This window comes from Parasteatoda tepidariorum, chromosome 6, assembly GCF_982258835.1.
Source record: "Parasteatoda tepidariorum strain Cologne lab strain chromosome 6, Ptep-v5.0, whole genome shotgun sequence".
Classification (NCBI taxonomy): domain Eukaryota; kingdom Metazoa; phylum Arthropoda; class Arachnida; order Araneae; family Theridiidae; genus Parasteatoda; species Parasteatoda tepidariorum.
Window position 1 is genome coordinate 9,964,746 of NC_141760.1, and position 19,376 is coordinate 9,984,121.

Below are 19,376 nucleotides of genomic sequence, written 5' to 3' on the forward strand. Positions count from 1 at the left end.
TAATCAACTGAGTGAATCAGTGTCTTTACCGACCGAGAAATCCTTAATTGAGATCAGAGAATCTAAAATGCGAATCAAAAAACCACATTGTGGATCATGGATTAGATAATCCACTGCTTTGGTTAAGGGTCATTACGTACATGAAGAATCATGAGTGGATCAGGTGACATACATCGCAATTAGGATCGTAGTAATATAAAATAAGAGCCGCGATAGCTCAGAAATCAAAGGCGCTGAGCAGTCATTGTGAAGGACTAAGGGTTCGATCCCCAGTATAGGCAGCCCTCGCGGCTTCTGATCGATGTATACGAGCTTCTCTGAGAACTAAAGGCGGTCTTTGAGTAATGCCGACCACATTACCTCAATCATATCGTTGCTCTTGTAATTGTAGAGTCTTAACCTCCGCGACAACCTGGCTTACAGCAAACTGTAGTGGAAATTCTTCACTTTTAATCCAAAATAAAGTTCTAAAATATAATGATCTTTTGCATACAGTTACCGGTGTTTTATAACTAAAATACAAACAAGTAAATGATTTTCACTTCGATATGTTTCATGTGTTAGAGCAAAATGATAAATGCACATCATATCTTGACTCGTTTTTCGTCCCGGAAATAAATTCGAAAAATTTACTCTCACAACATTTCCTCTCGAAAGAAAATAAAAGAGATGTGGTTTCGATATCCGGCATGACTGATAACAAATAAATGGCGCTCTTTTTACTTTCTATACGACAATTCTCTTCCATTCACTTAAGAGCTTTCAGAAATGGCACTTCGCATTAAAGTAAGTTAATTTTTGATCAACAATTGTCTTATGATATCCTTTTTACTGCACGAATCAAAATATAAGAGTAAATAAATCTGTTGCGTAACCTTCCACATTGTTTGATAAAATAAAAAAAACTCGTTTCAAAATGCCGACACTTTTATCGGCCCTTCACGCTTTGGGTGCGCCTTTATTTATCTTCATTCTTCTTTAACGCTTAAATTTAAGTCAAGTTTTAATCCAAGAAGAAAATAAATTTCCCTATCCACAATTTTGCCTTTACAAAAATGCAATTCCAGCACACTTTTAGCTTTGTATTTTCCCCATCTAAATAATTTTTTACTAGTTTCAAAACAACATCTTTATACTTGAAAAATAGCAATAATTAAAGTTCTTACGCTTTTCCGTTGAACACCGTAAGCCGGAGTTGAATGAAGTACTGCAAATAACATAAAAAAAGTTCGATTTTTACCAAGGGTAGACTGTTTTGTCATTTTGATAGATATTTATATGGGTATTATCTATCATTTTGTAGTTAGAAAACATGATATGAACCATAAAATGTTTTTAAAAGCAACGTTCAATCTAAAATAAGAGAAAATTTCAGCACTATAGTCGTATGAACGCAATATTCAATATTACGTTTGATAAAGCTGTGCAAATTCGATGGTGACAACTTGGTGGCAACTAGTAACAAGTTATTTCAAGTTAAATGTTTCAACCGCAAGTGTTTCATTGTTCTTCGAACTCGAATAAAAAAATATTTACACACTTCTAGTTACTTATTTATCATTTTGGTTTTGGAGCTATGAAAACAACGCCGCAGAATTAGCAATGTTCGCAAATAAAAATAGTATTACGTAAAATAACTGGGAATAAAAAAAAATTAACTTTAAAAACAAAATTTACTTTCTAATCTTAAGTAATATTCATTGCTAGTAATTTGATAATCTATCGAATGTTCATTGCTAGTAACGGGATTATCTATCTAATGTTCATTACGAATCTGATAATCTATACAATGTTTATAGCTACTCTAATAATCTATATATCTAATGTTCATTGCTAGTAATCTGCTAATCCATCTAATCTGATAATCTATATATCTAAAGTTCATTGTTAGTAATCTGATAATCTATCCAATGTTCATTGCTAATCTGATAATCTATCTAATGTTCATTGCTAATCTGATAATCTATGTAATGTTCATTGCTAGTAATCTGATAATCTGTATCAGTATTTGATAATGAATCCTGCATATCTGATCATCAGATAATGTTCATTTGCTAGTGTTGTAGAAGTGTGAATACATTCAAATCACAGCTTTTTCACAAAATATTGCTCTCTTAAACGACAGAAAAATGTATTACTGTAAAATTATTTTTGCCTTAATAGTGGAAGACCAATCATTATATCTTTAATGTTAGCATTTTGAAAGCAACTTGGAAGTTCGTCGTAATATGCTGTACTCGTTATAACCGGGTTTTCAAAGATTATTTGAATTGCAACTTTTTGTGACAAATTTATGTTAGTTTTGATAGTATGGATCATTTTACCTTACTTTCACGTAAACATTTTCTCTTCGATAATGCCGAAAATTATCGCATTAATTTTACATTTATTATTAAGCTTCGGATGTAATTATTACGCACCCACATATATTGTTGCTGTTTTTCCCATGATGCTTTACTAAATAAATAAATATTTTCATGAAAATATAAGAAAGATTGAATAATATCAGGTTACAAGGAAAGTAAAAAAAATTATTAAACAAATATTAAAAAAAGTTGCTTTCAGGAAGCAATGTAATTTCTCCAACCTCTATATCTCTTCTTTTGTTTCCAGATGCGTCCACCGATATATGCCATCATCGTATTATTTATGATAGAAAACTTGATGCAAAGTAAGTACCTTATAATTGAAACATTTTCCCACCATTATCAAAATGATTAATAAAAACTAGTAAATAATTATAAAACATAAATTTCTTACATAGCAATCTTTAGATAAACAAATTTCGTAATTGTGTGCAAAAACTTTTATATTCTCTTTCAGAAATATGGCAAAGTACGCACTAAAAAAATGAAAATAATATTAATTAATTCAAACTCTCGATCGCTCTCCCGGACCAAACAATCGGGACTCTTTTTTTTCCATATTTCGGCTACCCCCTTCATATTTTGTAGGCCAAGAATCAGAATCCGTGTATGTGTTTATTCAGCGAAAGTATGTTTTGGTGTATAATTTTTTTTAAATTAAATTATCATGTGCACTAATTAATTAACATAATTGAAGTCATGTCTTTGGATTATAAAGATTGAGATCCAGCAGGTAAAATTCTAATTGTTAGGTCAAAGTTATTCAATGTGCTCACTTTTTCTTATTTGACGTACTGTACGTTTAAATAAAATTAAAATACAAACCAATTTAATATTTATTTTAAATTTAAATTTTCATTTTTTGTGATCCCTAAAAATTCCCTATTGTATTAGGAGGACCGGAAAGAAATGTTGTTTCGGTGCGTTTAATATTTGTTATCAAGATTTTATTTTTAATCAATAATTTATTCACCCTCTTTAGCAACAACCTTTCAATGCCGGATCGAAAATGAATCGAAATGAACCGAAAAAAAATGAATTGGTTTTTAAGACTAACGAATATTTAATGCCCCGAAACGACATTACTTTCCGGTTCCCCTAGTGTTATAAAGTAGATTAATCAAACTCAATTTTAGAGCTAGATAAATCTAATTTTATTTCAGATTTTATTTTATTTGATGTTTTTTTTTGTTTTATTTCAGCTGCATTAAATGAAAAAAAAGACTAAATCAAAAAATCTTTTATTTAAAATTGTAGAAATCAATTTTCCAATTCGTGTGATATCTGGATTTATAGTACGTTTTCTTTTTTATTTAAGTTACTTTCCTAAAAAACAATTCAAGCATAATCGAGTTTTTCCTCTCCTTCAAAATTTCTGTTAATCATAATTAATTTTTAAAAACGCCTCCTTCAAAATTTATATTGCCGATAATTAATTTGTCAAATCGTCTCCTTCAAAATTCACATTGGCATTAATTAGCCTTTTCATGCTATAATCTGTGGTATAAGTTTGCATGCAGAAAATCACGTAGTACATTGTTTGTTGAATGATTACATTAAAACGTTACTATTTTTTAAATTTTATTAATTTATTCTTAATAAGCTTGGTAAAACAAATAATTTATAAGGCCAAAACAATTAAGGCAGTGTTAATGGGTTATGCATTGAAGTTATTTTTAAAACAATTTCAGATTTTATAAAAAATTTTTAATCTTGATTTTTGATCTTTTTAATTTCAGCTCTAAGTCTCAAATCGAAAGTTCTAAAAATAATTGATGACTATCAAATTAAGAAAAATGAATGATTTACAACTTTCTGCTTTAGAAATTTTTTTTTAACCTAGTTTCTGAATTCGTTACAAAAATCACCTAAAAATTGCGCTTCTAACTGGGAAAAACTATAAAACGATGTTTTAAAAATGAATATCAGTTTGCAGTAACAATGTGGTCTGATGATTGAACTTGAACGACGCACGTGCAAATATTTCAATTGTAGCAGTCTGATATGCAACAGAAAACATTGTTTGAGTGCTTTTATTAACGGCAGAGTCAATTGGTAACAATATTGGTAATTATTTTTAAAATTTAATGGGAAAACTAACTCATTTCCTAAGTAGAACTCAGCAAACCATACATTTCCATCTCCTTTCGTTTTTCTCTCGGAGGTTTATTTCAAATCGTCTATCATTTTTGGAATACCCTCTGATAAAATGAATAATAAAGGTTAACTTTCATTTTTAGGTAAGAAAAATTCATTTTCTAATAGTATTTTAATTTTGTTTTAGATGCAGTCGCCAATGATCATCTTTGCGGGAAGGAAACCTGTGCGCAGTGTATAGCAGAGAGTCCGTTGTGCGCATGGTGTTCACAAGAAGTATGTTTAGATATAATCAATACAGAAATTTATAAAGTGACTCAATTGAAGGCAAAATTTTAGGTCTTCTGTGCTATTTAAGACAAATATAACGAGCATTTCGTCTTTGAGTTTTTAAATGTGCACATAGCTCAAAATACGTATTTATTCTAGTTATTCAAGGTGTTTCGTTTATTTCTCGCAGTGTTCATGTCTACGTAAAAGTCAATATACACTTCCTCATCTGAATTGCAAATATATTGTTGAAAAAAATGTTGTTGAACTTGCACACTTTCTTTAAAAAAGCAATTATATAGTCAATTCCCCTTATACTGTCATTTTATGAACAATATCATTATCTGAATTTAAATTCTCTTAACATAATCTTTGATGTTTACACTTTTTGTTACTAAAAATAATTTTTTTTAACTGAATCTTCTGCTGTTCGATTTGAAGACATTCAAAAATATTTTAAAAGCATTCGTAATAAACGTGTTGGGTAATTTTCGTCAATAGTCTTTAGTGACGCTGAATTCTATACTCCGTATCAAGATAAAAAAAAGACTATTGCGGTTTGGAAATTAAGTATTGCGGTATAGGTATTAAGTATAATCATCAACGACATTTTTGTTTCGTTAACAACTTATACGAATAGACTTTTAAAAACAATATAAAAGATTTTTGAAGTTAAGCACGCCAGACAGAAATTTGATTTGTGCTATCTTTTACACAAAGAATTATTAGAAAAAGGTTGCAATTTCGTACTCATACTGGAATCCTAGACTTTTAGACATATTTCGATAAATAAGGAGAACATTCGTTTTGGAAAAAAAAAACTATATGACGTTTAAAGAGCATTGGATTTGATTGAACCACTAAAAATGGCGCGCCTAATGCTGACATACCCTTAACAAATCAATGGGATAACAGCAAGTGACGTAGTGTGGCATCTCGTACCTGATTGGTTGTTGAAACGTGGCATTTGCTTATATTAGCAACTGTTCTTTCCATTCAATTTCTAGTAAGCCAAATCTGTCAAGTATCATTTGTCTTATGGGACACATTCTAACTTTTTTCACAAAAATTCTTTCTCAAAGATTTCAATTCTTTCACTATATATTTACTCAGAGACTTAACACAAAGACAGACACTAAGCTATGTAGAACATAAACAAACTAATTATGCATCGAAGTTTCCAGGTATACAAAACAAAAATATATCATGGTTACAATAAAATACATAAACAAATTATAAATCTAATTTAAGTAAAAAAAGTAGTCGAGAGAGAATTATATTTCAACTAATTCTATGTACTACATGGCTGTGTATTTAATTAACTTATCGTTAATTAACATTCTAACTTATGTGGAGAAACTTAGCTCAACTTTAATACGCCTTTCTGCTGATAAAAATTAGCTGGTTCTGACGTCATAGGTCACATGTGTGGGTATTGGAGTTCTTCTTCTTGAAGTGCAAATACCCACTTGAGATACAGTATTTTTTTAAATTTTGCTTCGGTGTCGAAGAAAATCGTCTGCCAAAAACAATATTTGTTATTCTTTCGTAAATTTTTTAAATCAGAGTTGGCCGGTCATATTTTAGATTTTTCTATTATTCGCGTTTTGGAGCTTGGCATCAATTTGGCGTGTATTTATGTGTAAACGGGATCTCTCAACAGGGATATTGGGTTTTTCTTAACTTGTAACAGAATTTAGTAAAAGTTTGTTCATCTTACACTTTTTCACATTAAACAAAGAAACTTCAGCACTTGTTTTTTTAAATAGCACTGAGAGAGATATGAGAAGTGTTTTATTTTTCATTACATCATTCTTTTCAGCAATTACGTTTTAAACTGCCTAAGTACTTGCATTTTTTTATTTGCCACTGTCGTCTTGGCAAGTATTGCTCCACAACAAATTCTTGAATTGGCTAAATATCAACTTTACACTTTACAAAACAGCATGTGATGTCAGATGTCAGACGAGCCCTAGACAGAAAAGCCACTTCAACACAATCTTATCAGCTGTGTCCTTGAAGATCTGACCTACCTGAATCATTATTATTTATTAGGTTTTTCTATTATTAAAAGTTTAAAAATATCTAAATTAATCAATGAATATGAATTTCAACAACAGAAATTTGTTACAGAGCTTCCTACTAAAATAAATAAACCACGAATGAAATTATTTTTACTGAATTTTTTTAATGAACTCGCTTACGTGAGGGTGGGAACTTGCAATCAAAATTTCGACCACTTTCCGACAAGAAAAAGCGTTAAATTTTCCACTTTAGCTCTCGGCCAAACACGAGTTTTATTGTTTCCTATTCGCTGAATCTAATCCGAATTTCAAGCAAAATTTATCGCGAAATTAGCTTCGAGAGATTTCAACTTAGCTAGAGTACTTATATTTTAATCGGAACTCAGTGTAGTGTGAAAATAGAGGCTTCAACTATTTATAGCATCCCACGAGCGGAATATATGTTGCTCTGTGTTTCTTTATTTTACCATCAAGCTTTTGACGCAGAATGTTCATTAAACATATTTTCATAGTTTTTAATCGTATTTTGTATTAATTTAGCTCGAAATATATCAAAGATATTATCTTTAGCATTTTAATAATTTGTTGTTATGAAATACAACATGAAACATCGGTGTCTTTTTCTGCATTTAGGGTAAAATCTTCCAAATAATAATTTTTCAAATTTGTTTTCATTTACAGTTATTTAGATCTAAAATAAACAGATATTCATCGTTAAATTTCTTTAATTTACAAAATCAATTACTGAAAAATTTTGAATATAAATGGAAAAAAAAATTTCCAAACTACAAATATAATTCCGACAATCCAGCAGATTTGTTTAGTAAATATTAGGCTGTTTTTTACAATTAGAAAACACCAAAACTTTTGCTTGCAATTAGAACGTCAGAAAAACGAAATAGAAAAGGGACACCGATGTCTCATCTGCGTCAAAGGGTTTAGGGAAAATTAAATTCGTCTTTAACCATTTACTGAGTGGTTAAATTAATTTGCTTGTTTGTGAAGATGTTTGTTAAATTTATTTCAGGGTTACTCAAAATCTGGAGCCAGAAGATGTGATATCTTAGAAAATCTGAAGAAGAAATGTAATCCTGATAGTATATTTTTACCGAAGGAGACAATAGATATTATCACGGTAACTCAATGACATTTGTAATATGATACTGATAGCATATTTTCACCAAGGGAAGCATTAGATTCAATTATGGTAACTCAATGACATTTGTAATATGATACTGATAGCATATTTTTCACCAAGGGAAGCATTAGATTCTATTATGGTAACTCAATAGCATTTATAATATGATACTGATAACACATTTTCAGCAATAGACCGTATCATGGTAACTAAATGAGTTTTGTATAGTTATCCTGATAACATATTTTCATCAAGAGAAACAATAGATCATATAACGATAATTCAATAAGATTTGTAATATAATATTGATAACTTATTTTCACCAAGGGAAACAATAGATCATATAACGGTAATTCAATGAGATTTGTAATTTGTATAATATTGCTAACTTATTTTCACCAAGGGAAACAATAAATCCTATCACGGTAACTCAATGAGTTTTGTAATGTAATCCTGATAACATATTTTCATCAAGGGAAACAATACATCGTTTCACAGTACCTCAACGATTTTGTATTGTAAACCTGATAACATATATTTTAACCATGAGAAACAGTAAATCCTATCACGGTAACTCAATGAGTTTTATAATGTAATCCTGATAACATATTTTCATCAGGGGAAACAACAGATCGTATCACGAAAATTCACTGAGATTTGTAATATAATATTGATAATTGATAACTTATTTTCACCAAGGGAAACAATAGATTCTATTATGGTAACTCAAATAACATTTGTAATATTATACTGATAAGCCGACCGGTGTGTAGGGGCAGGGAACTGTCCTTACGTCAGAAAGGTTCTGGGTTTGAATCGCGGGGAAGGCATGGATGTTCTTTCCTTCTCTCTACTATCTATCCTCACTGCGGGAGCAACGTTGGCCCACCTAATATGGTGCCCCTGAAAGAGAGGCCAACAAAATCGCCCTGTATATGCCTGACTTGACGAATGTTAACACAGGTGGACATTGGAAGAAAAAAAATATTATACTGATAACATATTGTCAGCAAGGGAAACAATAGATTCAGTAACGTACCACAATGTTTTTTGCTACGTTGCTTTCTGATACGTTTAAAATAATTATCCCATTATGAATGATTTTTAATCGACTTTCAAAAAGTACAAATTTAGATTTATAATATTAAAAAAAAGCAGTCATTAGCTTTTAACATAACTTTATTTGCTTTTAACAAAGTATAATATTTTTATTCTTATTTCATTGCAGGGCTCTAAAATTTATATATTATCAAATATGAAAATTAATCTTACAAGTTACTTTATTTTGTGCAGGATATGAGTTTGAGTGATAAAGGAGCAAAAGAAAGCGAAGCTATACAGATAAAGCCGCAAGAAATAACAATAAAACTCAGACCAAGTAAGCAACATAATTTGTTTACAACTAAATATCGTATTATTCTGTTGCGTTTATATTTTCATGATATTTATAAACTATCGACTAACTAGAATTTTAATAAAATTCATGATTTCTTTTCTGTGATAGCAAGTTTGATTTTAACAATATTTATACGGGGCGTTTCCTGCTTTTATTTTTACATAATAATATTTTTACTTAATTCAATAAGTTTAGGTATTGCTCATATCTTAAGTATTATAGTGGAAATCACGTTTGCATTGCTTTTGCGGAAAAATACGTCATTTTTAAATGACTTATCAATTAGATAAAAACAAATCAAGCTCTATGTTATCGCTAATTGACTAATAAAAAGGGTAAAATGTATTTCGACAATGTAAAATACACAATTTTAAACTATTACATACTATTACATTACATTTATTATCATTACTGAGTTTTAGGACACACCAGAAAATACTTATTACTCATTTTTACTCCATGTGCAACAATGTAAATTACACAAATTTACATTGTTACATATATTGTGAAACTTATTAATTAATTGTGAAATTTATTAATTAATTATTGTGAAATTTATAAATCAACCTATTTATTAATCAACCACATATTTGTTTATGAAAAACTTATGGCTGAACTTTACAAATTCGTTGGGAACCATTGCCAAGGAAGTTTGAAAAACCTGAACTACTCAAATGTGAAATACGTTTATTTTATTTTATAACCGGGGTTGAACCGTCGACCCGATTTCGGGTTAAGGGCTATAAATATTCAACTCCATAGCTTTGTAGTTTTGAACCTGTCCCAGAAGAGAAAGAAACTCCTTGACTAAGCATTGGAACAAATTATAGTCTTCGTGAGGCACTCTTTGATGGAACTAACCCATATTTGTATTTCATGGTGTAACCAGACTGGTTAGCCAGACGGCTAGGAAATTCTAATCCATGACCCGTCTACATGAGCATTGTGGTCGTTGCGAGCCTGATGCCGAATTCGAATCGAACGAAACTCACTGGGATTCGAACCTAGGTGACCTTATTTGGAGTCGAATATTCTATCTAATAAGCCACTGTTTGTAAAATAAATTAAATTAATGTAATATTAATGTAAAAATTTAATGTGATTTTCATTTGTTTGTTTATTAGATTCTGCACAGAAATTTAAGCTAGAATTTCGTCAGGCAGTGGATTATCCGGTAGATTTGTACTACTTGATGGATCTCTCCAACTCGATGGCAGACGACAAAGAAAAACTGGCTGAGCTGGGAAATAAATTGGCACGCGAAATGGAAACAATTACAACAAATTTCAGACTTGGGTTCGGATCATTTGTTGACAAAACTGTTGCACCATTCGTCAATTCTCACCCTGATAAGTATGAACAAACACAAACTCACATACACACTTAATTAATACATTTCAACGATAGAAAATGTGGACTTACAAATTTCGGAAAGAGTAATTTTAAAACAGTTAGTTCTAGGTTTAATACATGTTAAGCTACTGAAATGATTAAAAAAAAGTAAAAGAAAGTCATCTGCTCTTTTTTTATATAACTTTTAAATAGTAGTCATCCATTGTAACAGATTAACATTTTTGGGTCATGCTAAGAAAAATTCGGAAGGTTACCCCATTAATATCCTGATGCTCACAAAACCTAACGGATATTGAGCTAAAGGAAAGTCACCGGCTAGATGTTTGAGTGACATCGAAAAAGATATCTAAAAATTCAATATTAGAGAGGTATCGCTACAGATAGAACACGTTTGAAGGAGAGCGTGGTTGGGACTGACAAGGCCTACAAGTGGTTGTTGTGCATGTAAAGAAGATGATTCTTAGTTTGTGCTCAATCATTACTGACCTTCTTACTTATGCTACTTGGTTGTTAAAATACTTTGCAAAATTTATCTTTTTCCTTTTGCCGTATAAAGAATGCCCCATTAGTAGTTCGCACCAAAAAGGAACAATGATCATTAGTTTCAATTCATTCACTTTTCGATTTTCTGGGGCTATCCCCTCATTTAAAAGTTTGATCAAAATTTCTCGACTCCTGAGAGGATTAATGCTCATCCAAATTCGCCAAAATATCGTTTACATCTTTCATCCACTCAACTCTTCAATCTTTACTATGGATGGTGTTTTCAGTAGAAATGTAAACAATAACAATCTCGAGATGTATGCCTGCTCTAGTTCCGGTTAGAAAGTTTGTAGCTGCTTACTACATGTTATTCTGCGAGGCGATATTTTCAAACGGATAATTTTGTTTTCAATAAAAGAAATAAATTAGATAATTTCTGAACTCAAATCTGCCGTATTTCATAAGATATTAATGTTATTATGTAATTCTGGTGAGTTTGAAGTGAAAATTTGCTTTAGTTATTTAGAGATGCATTGTTAAAAAGGTGACATGGTTGCTATATTTTGAATAACTCGCTTTTTTGGCAGTCTTGATGTGGCCTCTTTCCATAAGTTCATTACTGTTTGTTCGTGTTGCAGGCTGTGCACCATCTTACGTTAGTGTTAACACTTTTAGCATTGTAAACACAAGTAATAAGTAATCAAATACATTGTTCGCAAGAATCTCAGAGAGGTATCATCATTGTTCGCAATGATGCCAAATGGCTTTAAAATACAACGGAAACAGTAACCCGGAAATTTAGGCGGTACCGAGCTTGCAGCGTTCCCTAGTGTAGAAAACACCGTCCATCAAATGTGATTCTAAATGTGTAGAAAATAATTGATTACTTTTAGACAAATTTTTAAAAAAATAAAAATTATGCTCCGGATGGTGCACCATGTATTAAACTCACTAAGGCTTCTCTGTGTGATTTAGATTGAAAGAGCCTTGTACAGGATGTGCAGCTCCCTATGGTTTTAAAAACAATATGCCTCTGAGTTCCAAGACGCGTGAGTTTGCCAAAAACGTGCATCAAGCTCCCGTATCTGGAAATCTTGATGCACCAGAAGGAGGGTTGGATGCTCTGATGCAAGCAATAGTTTGCGAAGTAAGTCATACCTGTTTCTTTTATTCCTTCCAAAGACAAGTTCATAGATCTTTAATTTTTAATTTTAAAAAAAAATCATTAAAATGATTTGCTTTTAAAATATACGTAGCATTTCGCTTGCACCCGAAGATATTTCTATCTGGCAAATAAAAATGTATTTATTGAGTACTTGACAAATGACAACTTGAAGCATTTAAACTTAAAATAATTTCCAATTATAAAAATCGCTTTCAAATCACTACTCTTAATATAAAGTGTTTCATGCTGACTACAGTTAATATACACTGAGTGGCCAAATTATTATGACCACCTCAGAGTTTTATGCAAATGAGTTATTGCGTCACAGCGCTGCCGCTAGAGGGCAAGATAACTATAACACGGGAATGCTGGACAAGTGAGTCATCAGTTATACTGTGTTGATTGCTCAGATATGTGAAAGAAAAGTGATTTAACTGAATTTCAACGTGGAATGATTGTGGGTGCGAGATGTGTCGGAACGAGCATCAGCAAAACGGCTGCACTTGTGAAGTGTTCTACAGCAGCAGTTGTTAATGTGTACAAAGAATGGACAATCAAGCAAAAAACCGGGTCTCAACGTCAGACTTGTGATCGTCACAGGCTACTGAATGCTCGATCAGAGAGAAGGCTGGCCAGGGTTGTGCAGCACAACAAGAGAGCAACAGTGCGACAAATTGCAAGTGATCTTAATCAAGGAGCAACTGTGAACGTCTCTGAACGGACTGTTCGACGCACATTGCGCCGTATAGGGTATGGAAGCAGACGACTGAAGGGGTGGTCATAATAATTTGGCCACTCAGTGTATATTTTTAGAATTCTTGTCAAATATGAAGTCAGGAATGTTTAAACATTAGGGGTCTCAAATTCATTTTTAAGGATCATCAAATCGAACTTCGATTAAAGGAGATTTTTTTCCGAATAAAAGTATTAGGAATCGTATATTTTGATTAGCTGTAAAGTTTCATAACTACGATAATTAAAGCTCGAGTAACAGGCATATGACAAAACATTGAACAACATACAAGTTTTTATCTTGCTTGTGTTTTGTAATGTTTTGATTTTTTTTTTATGCTTTGTGTTGCGATGTGCATCATAATAACTGAAAAAGTTTTTTTTTATCGAAGAGTCTTGAAATTTTGTGTATACGCCTTCCTCACAATTTTTAGATTAGTCTAAAATCTTTTTTAGTACGTTTGTAATATTTTTGTTTCAGTAGATTTTTTAAAAAAATAAAGTGCATTTTTCTCGAAATATAAATATAATTCTAATGAAGAAGTCATTACTTTTAGTTATTTTAATTTTAAGAAAAAATTCTTTTCGTCTATTTTATAGCAAAGTACTTGCAAGCGTAGTGATAAAAAAATTCTCAATAACTTAATAATAATTCATTCAAACTTAATAATAAAATTCTCAATAACCATTCTCAACAACAGTTTAAAAGTTTTGCTAATGAGTGTGTTATAAAAACAATATTTCTTAATATGTTTTTTTTCTCAAAATGTCGAAAAAGGAAAAACAAAAATTCAGAGAAATTACCGCAAAAATAAACTTTTAATGCAGCAACTCGCCAAAAAAAAAAAAAAAATCGAAATTTTAATAATTTTTTATAAAGTTGTTGAGGGTGTCTAGATGCCTTAAGCAAAGAATAATCAAAATTCTATATTTAAATTTCATTTATCACTATTGAGGAAGGTGATACTCAAAACATTACAAAACTGCTTGATTGCCAGGAGAAATGGAAAAAAGAGGAAGAGCGATCATTAGAAACACCCTTCACTCTTTGCCATAGTATTTTATTGATACTTAATGAGAATTGATATCTAAGAGCAGCCAGATGATCACAAAGGATTGAGGATCATCAGAGGTTAAAACTAACTTTTTTTTCTTCATATATATATATATATATATATATATATATATATATATATATATATATATATATATATATATATATATATATATATATATATATATATATATATATATATATATATATATATATATATATATATATATATATATATATATATATATATATATATATATATATATATATATATATATATATATATATATATATATATATATATATATATATATAATATATATATATATATATATATATATATATATATATATATATATATATATATATATATATATATATATATATATATATATATATATATATATATATATATAAATACAAGAAAACACGAAGAAAGTTAAGAAAAACAATAAGTTTCATTTATTGCGCATAAGCTGCAAGTAAACAGAACTCATTAGATAAGATCAAAATGAAGATAAAACAAAGAAAAATTATAGACATATGAAAAAAAAAGGGGGGGGGGAATAATAAGTAAAAAAATAACAAACAACAGTTTAAAAAAGAGAAAAAGGATGAAATTGTATTTAAAGAAACCGGAAAGAAAAGATATAATCTTTTCATGAGCCCACACGATTATATCCGCAAAAAAGAGGGCTTTCTGATATTGTATCATAGAGCCAAAGCAAAATATATTAATACAATAGTGTGAGGAGCACTCAAAAAAATTTTTTACAAAAATTACAGCAAATAAAATAGAACACAATAAGTAAAAATAACATGTAAAAACAGAAAATAAAATAAAAGAAAAATAAAAAAAATAAAAGAAAAAATAGTATGAAACGTAGACTATAAGGCGAGTAGCGATATGTCTATATGTCATAATTTCATATGTCTTTTCATACGTCTATAATTTTTCTTTGTTTTATCTTCATTTTGAACTTAGTTCTTAGTAATTGTTTTCGTAGTCATTAGTAAGCACTCTGCAAATTATTAATTTATCAAAAAAATTATCAAAAAATTATTGTTGGTTTTCTTCTCAGAAAGAAATTGGATGGAGACACAAATCAAGAAAACTGCTTTTATTTTCCACTGACAATTCATTCCACTATGCAGGAGATGGAAAAGTAATATCTATGTTTTTAATTTGTGCCCATTTTACTATTCTTATATTTTTACGCATTTCTACATAATTTTAAACTGAAAAATATTTGGTAGAACCGTAAAGATGGAATAAAAATTATTGTTACATGTGATGTTTGTTAAGGCTATTTTTCCAAGGCTCTGTAGTCGCATGAAATGATGCTTTTTTGAGAATGATATGGTATTTTCATAAGTGACGTAAATTTGGGACAGTTACCTCTGACTGTTAGGTCAATTTTAGCTTATCTTTAGCCAGTGCTCTCTATGTTTTTTCTGAAAATGGCCGCAAAACGTCCTCAAATATGGATGAAAGCCACAGTTTTGAGAAAATTAAAAACGTTTGTTGTCTAATTTTATAATATTTAAAAATTTACACCGATGCTGCATTATCTGAGATTATAAAAACTTGCAAAAAAATAAATAACAATGAGGAATTCATTTTACTAATTTTCACTTAGATGGAAAAATATCGCCAAATTGGCGATTTTTAAAAAAAAGTTTCATAACCTTTAAAATACTCGTATTTTAGTTATTTATCTATTCTAAAGCCCAGATAATTCTTGACTGCAAGATGGCATTAAAATTATAGCTTTACTTCAAGTGTAAGAAACCCAAACTGTGCTCTTGGTGAAAGAGCTTCAAAAAACCTCGTTAAGTGCCTTTTTTTTCTTTTTTTTTGGCAATGTTTGCCAAATGAGTACCTATTTTTATTTTAACCTGAATTCATAAATTAAGAAACTGAAAGTTAAGACTTTTGTCTGTATTATCTTTGATTGAGCCAACTTCTGTTACTAGCTTGGCGGAGTAGTAGCTCCAAATGATGAACAGTGCCACTTGGATAAACGAGGTTATTACACTATGAGCTCTGAGCTGGACTATCCTTCCTTAGGCCAGATCAACAGACAAATTCGTGATCACAAAATCAATATGATTTTTGCAGTCACTAGTGACCAGGTCGAGCTTTACGAGACTCTCAGCAAACAACTTACTGGCTCTAGCACAGGTAGGCTGGATAAGGATTCAGCAAATATTGTAGACCTCGTCAGAAAACAATACGATGTGAGTATTAATCACTTTCCATGCCTTTAAATTTTATGACTTGAATCCTACAGGTTGTCTAGTAAGGGACTGGTTGATTTTAAAATTAAAAATCTCGGCTGACAGAGGAGTACGAAAGCTGTGAAAATTTTACTCAGAAATTTTGGGTATTGAGTTAAAAAAGTTATCAGTAGATGGCGCTGTATATTTCATGAATTTCTTGAAAAGATTACAAATGTAGTAAGATGCAATCTTATCAGTGATATTTCAGCACCAGAAATACTTGTGGTGTTCCATAGAATGCATGATCACTCCTAATCCGGTTCGACGACATCTTTTTACGTTTCAATGATAAAACTGATAGTTCAAGTAATAGATGGTTTGTAGCGCTTTCTGTTGGAAACTTTTGCAACTAAATTCCAAAATTTCGAAGTGAAAATTTAACAGCTTTCGTAATAGACATACGGTTTGTTTAATTCCTCTATCATCCACCTCTTCGGGTTTTTTTAATTTTGAAACCAGTCACTCCTCCGATGGACACCCTATGTACTATGTAAATGTAAATATAAGTATTATGTATTATTTCCATAACTATAAATGTGTATTTTTAAACTCAGAAAATCACTTCAGCAGTTGAAATAGCTGACGACGTTGGTGACAACAACATTCGAATATCTTATTATTCCAGCTGCCTAGGGTAAGTAGTTTCTATCACAAAATGCATCTGTATTTATTTAAAGAATAAAATGAATGAAAATATATATTATGAGAGGAAATAGTCATATCTATTAAAACTAATTTTTCTCAATTTTTTTTAAATTTATTTTTTAGTGAGAAAATGGAAAAAACGAGTATCTGTAAAGGATTGAAAGTTGGGACAAATGTGAGTTATTTTTTATTTATTATCGTGTGTATTAAAACAATAAATCTTGAACTTTTCAATTCAGATAGGTAGGTACTTTATTTACGTCATATTAGAGCTGCACAATGGGCTATTGATGATGGTCTGCGAGGCATCCCTGATGATGATCCGAAGTACCAACTTAATGCATAACAAAAATAAAAGTGAGAAAAAGAATTCTAAAAAAAAGTAGTGAGTGGAGTCCCTCCGCGCGGAAGAAGTTAAACTTCGTAACCTGCGACGTTAATTGTAGAAGAATCAGCAGTCGTAGAAGGATCACTAGTTCTATTCAACGACTCTTTTTCCTTCTCAGCTCGCTTCCGTGCTCTGTAATAACGGTATTATGGTGCATTTTTCCCTTGTGGACCTCTTGAACCAGCGGAAGTGCTTGTGGTTGCCTCATCGTCTCGCCATGGAAAATGTATTTGTATTAATAATGTATGTGAATGCATCATAATGTAATTTCGAAAGAGAAAACCTAACAATCAATTGATATTCACAAGAGACGTACCTTGACATAACCTTAAATCCGTCGCATTGTCCGTGGGATTGTTTTCACTCATTTTTTACAATTGTTATTCACTAAATTTGAAAATAAAAATAACTATCCTATTAAATTATATGTGTATCAAATCAAACTAAAAAAATATTTATAGAAAAACAATACTTTTATGACTTTTTTTATGCTAGTGAGAATCAAAACAATATGGAAATGAATGAGGGAAAACTGGATCCTACCACGTGATTTCCCGGCCAATAAAAATGTAGCGTTAAACGTTTAACGCAACCTTGTTGGAAGTCGCATAAGAAGTATAACTTCAAAAATTATTATCAAACAGCAGCGTTCGCCATAGCAACGTATGCTATTACTCTTGGTTATTGTAGTGGAAAAGTGTGATGACGTCATGAAATCCAAACCATGACCCATTTTGCCAATGGGCAATAAATATAAATATTCATCACTACTTGAGCACCTTACATAATTAGTTAACGAAGTAAAAGACTAATATCGCTCGTTTTTTGTATATTTAAGTTGTTTTTGATATTCTACAATGAATTACTGTTATATCCATATCAATATCGTAATTTTAATAAACAATATGTAAGAATCAAGAAATAAAACAAAATTTTTAAGAAAAAATAGTTAATTCATACAATATAATTCATTATTAAATCCTACCAGAAGGAGTTAAAAAAGATCACGATTTTTTTAGATAACTTTTGAAGTGAATCTGGAATTTTCCTTCTGTCCAGAAGATCCAAAAGATTGGAATCGGACATTTCACATATTTCCGGTTGGACTTCAGGATTATTTGACAGTCAATTTGGAAATGTTGTGCGAATGTGACTGTGAAAAGCCTTGGAATGAGGTATGGCCCATTTTTTCTATTTAAAAACCAACTATGCATTCTTATTGTACATTCTAGGTGAAACAATATGTAAATTATATCACTGAAACAAAAAATATCATACCTGCTGAATAAATTTTTATGAACATTACCTTTGGATCAACACAAGAGCAATCAATATCAGTGTTTATGACTGTTTTTTGAAAGCTCCGGCGTAATATAAAAGGATGCTTTTTGCGAATAATATGCTGTTTTTATAACTGCTGTGAGTTAGCAACTGTTTCTCAATACTGTTAGGTCAAGTTTAGCATATCTGAAGCCTACACTTATTTTGAAAATAGGGCAAAACGTCAATAGGGAGAAAAGCCACAGTTTTGTGAAAATGAAAAGCGTTTGTAGTCTAATTCGTTAATATTTAAAAACTTACTCCAATGCTGCATTACATGGGCTCATAAAAATTTGCAAAAACTGAGACTAAGACAGTGGTTTTGTAACTTGCATCTAGGTGGGAAAATGTTACCAAATTGACGATTTTTGAAAACGTTTAATAACTTTTAAAATATTTAAGTTGTTTGTCTGTTCGAAAGCCCGGATAATTCTTTAATTCGCTAGATTATTTACATAGTTTAAAATCATCGCATTGCTTCAAATGTAAAGCACTTAAACTGTGGCTTAGTTATTTTCCTTGCTGCCAGAGCTTCGAAAAGCAAAGCTAACGAAAAGTGAAAGTCAAATGGCGCTAAATGATCTAAAAACAGTAAAAAATAAAATGGTCTGTTTTTCAAACCTTCTGGTTAACCCATATTGACCCATCGTGACCTATACGTC

At 30.7% G+C, this 19,376-nt stretch overlaps 1 protein-coding gene across 2 annotated transcripts in view; it reads left to right on the top strand.

Moving 5' to 3' along the window:
- The first annotated feature begins 646 nt into the window (after positions 1-646).
- Positions 647-19,376, top strand: part of LOC107451743 (integrin beta-PS) — a 50,613-nt gene continuing 31,883 nt past the window's right edge. For both annotated transcript variants that reach the window (XM_087165402.1, XM_087165403.1), the window contains exons 1-12: positions 647-786; positions 2,614-2,671; positions 4,651-4,739; positions 7,785-7,892; positions 9,189-9,273; positions 10,416-10,644; positions 12,103-12,274; positions 15,161-15,244; positions 16,056-16,319; positions 16,916-16,995; positions 17,130-17,181; positions 18,414-18,569. In XM_087165402.1, coding sequence (XP_087021528.1) covers positions 769-786; positions 2,614-2,671; positions 4,651-4,739; positions 7,785-7,892; positions 9,189-9,273; positions 10,416-10,644; positions 12,103-12,274; positions 15,161-15,244; positions 16,056-16,319; positions 16,916-16,995; positions 17,130-17,181; positions 18,414-18,569 — 1,395 coding nt within the window. In that variant the 5' untranslated portion in view covers positions 647-768. The remainder of the gene's footprint in view (positions 787-2,613; positions 2,672-4,650; positions 4,740-7,784; positions 7,893-9,188; positions 9,274-10,415; positions 10,645-12,102; positions 12,275-15,160; positions 15,245-16,055; positions 16,320-16,915; positions 16,996-17,129; positions 17,182-18,413; positions 18,570-19,376) is intronic.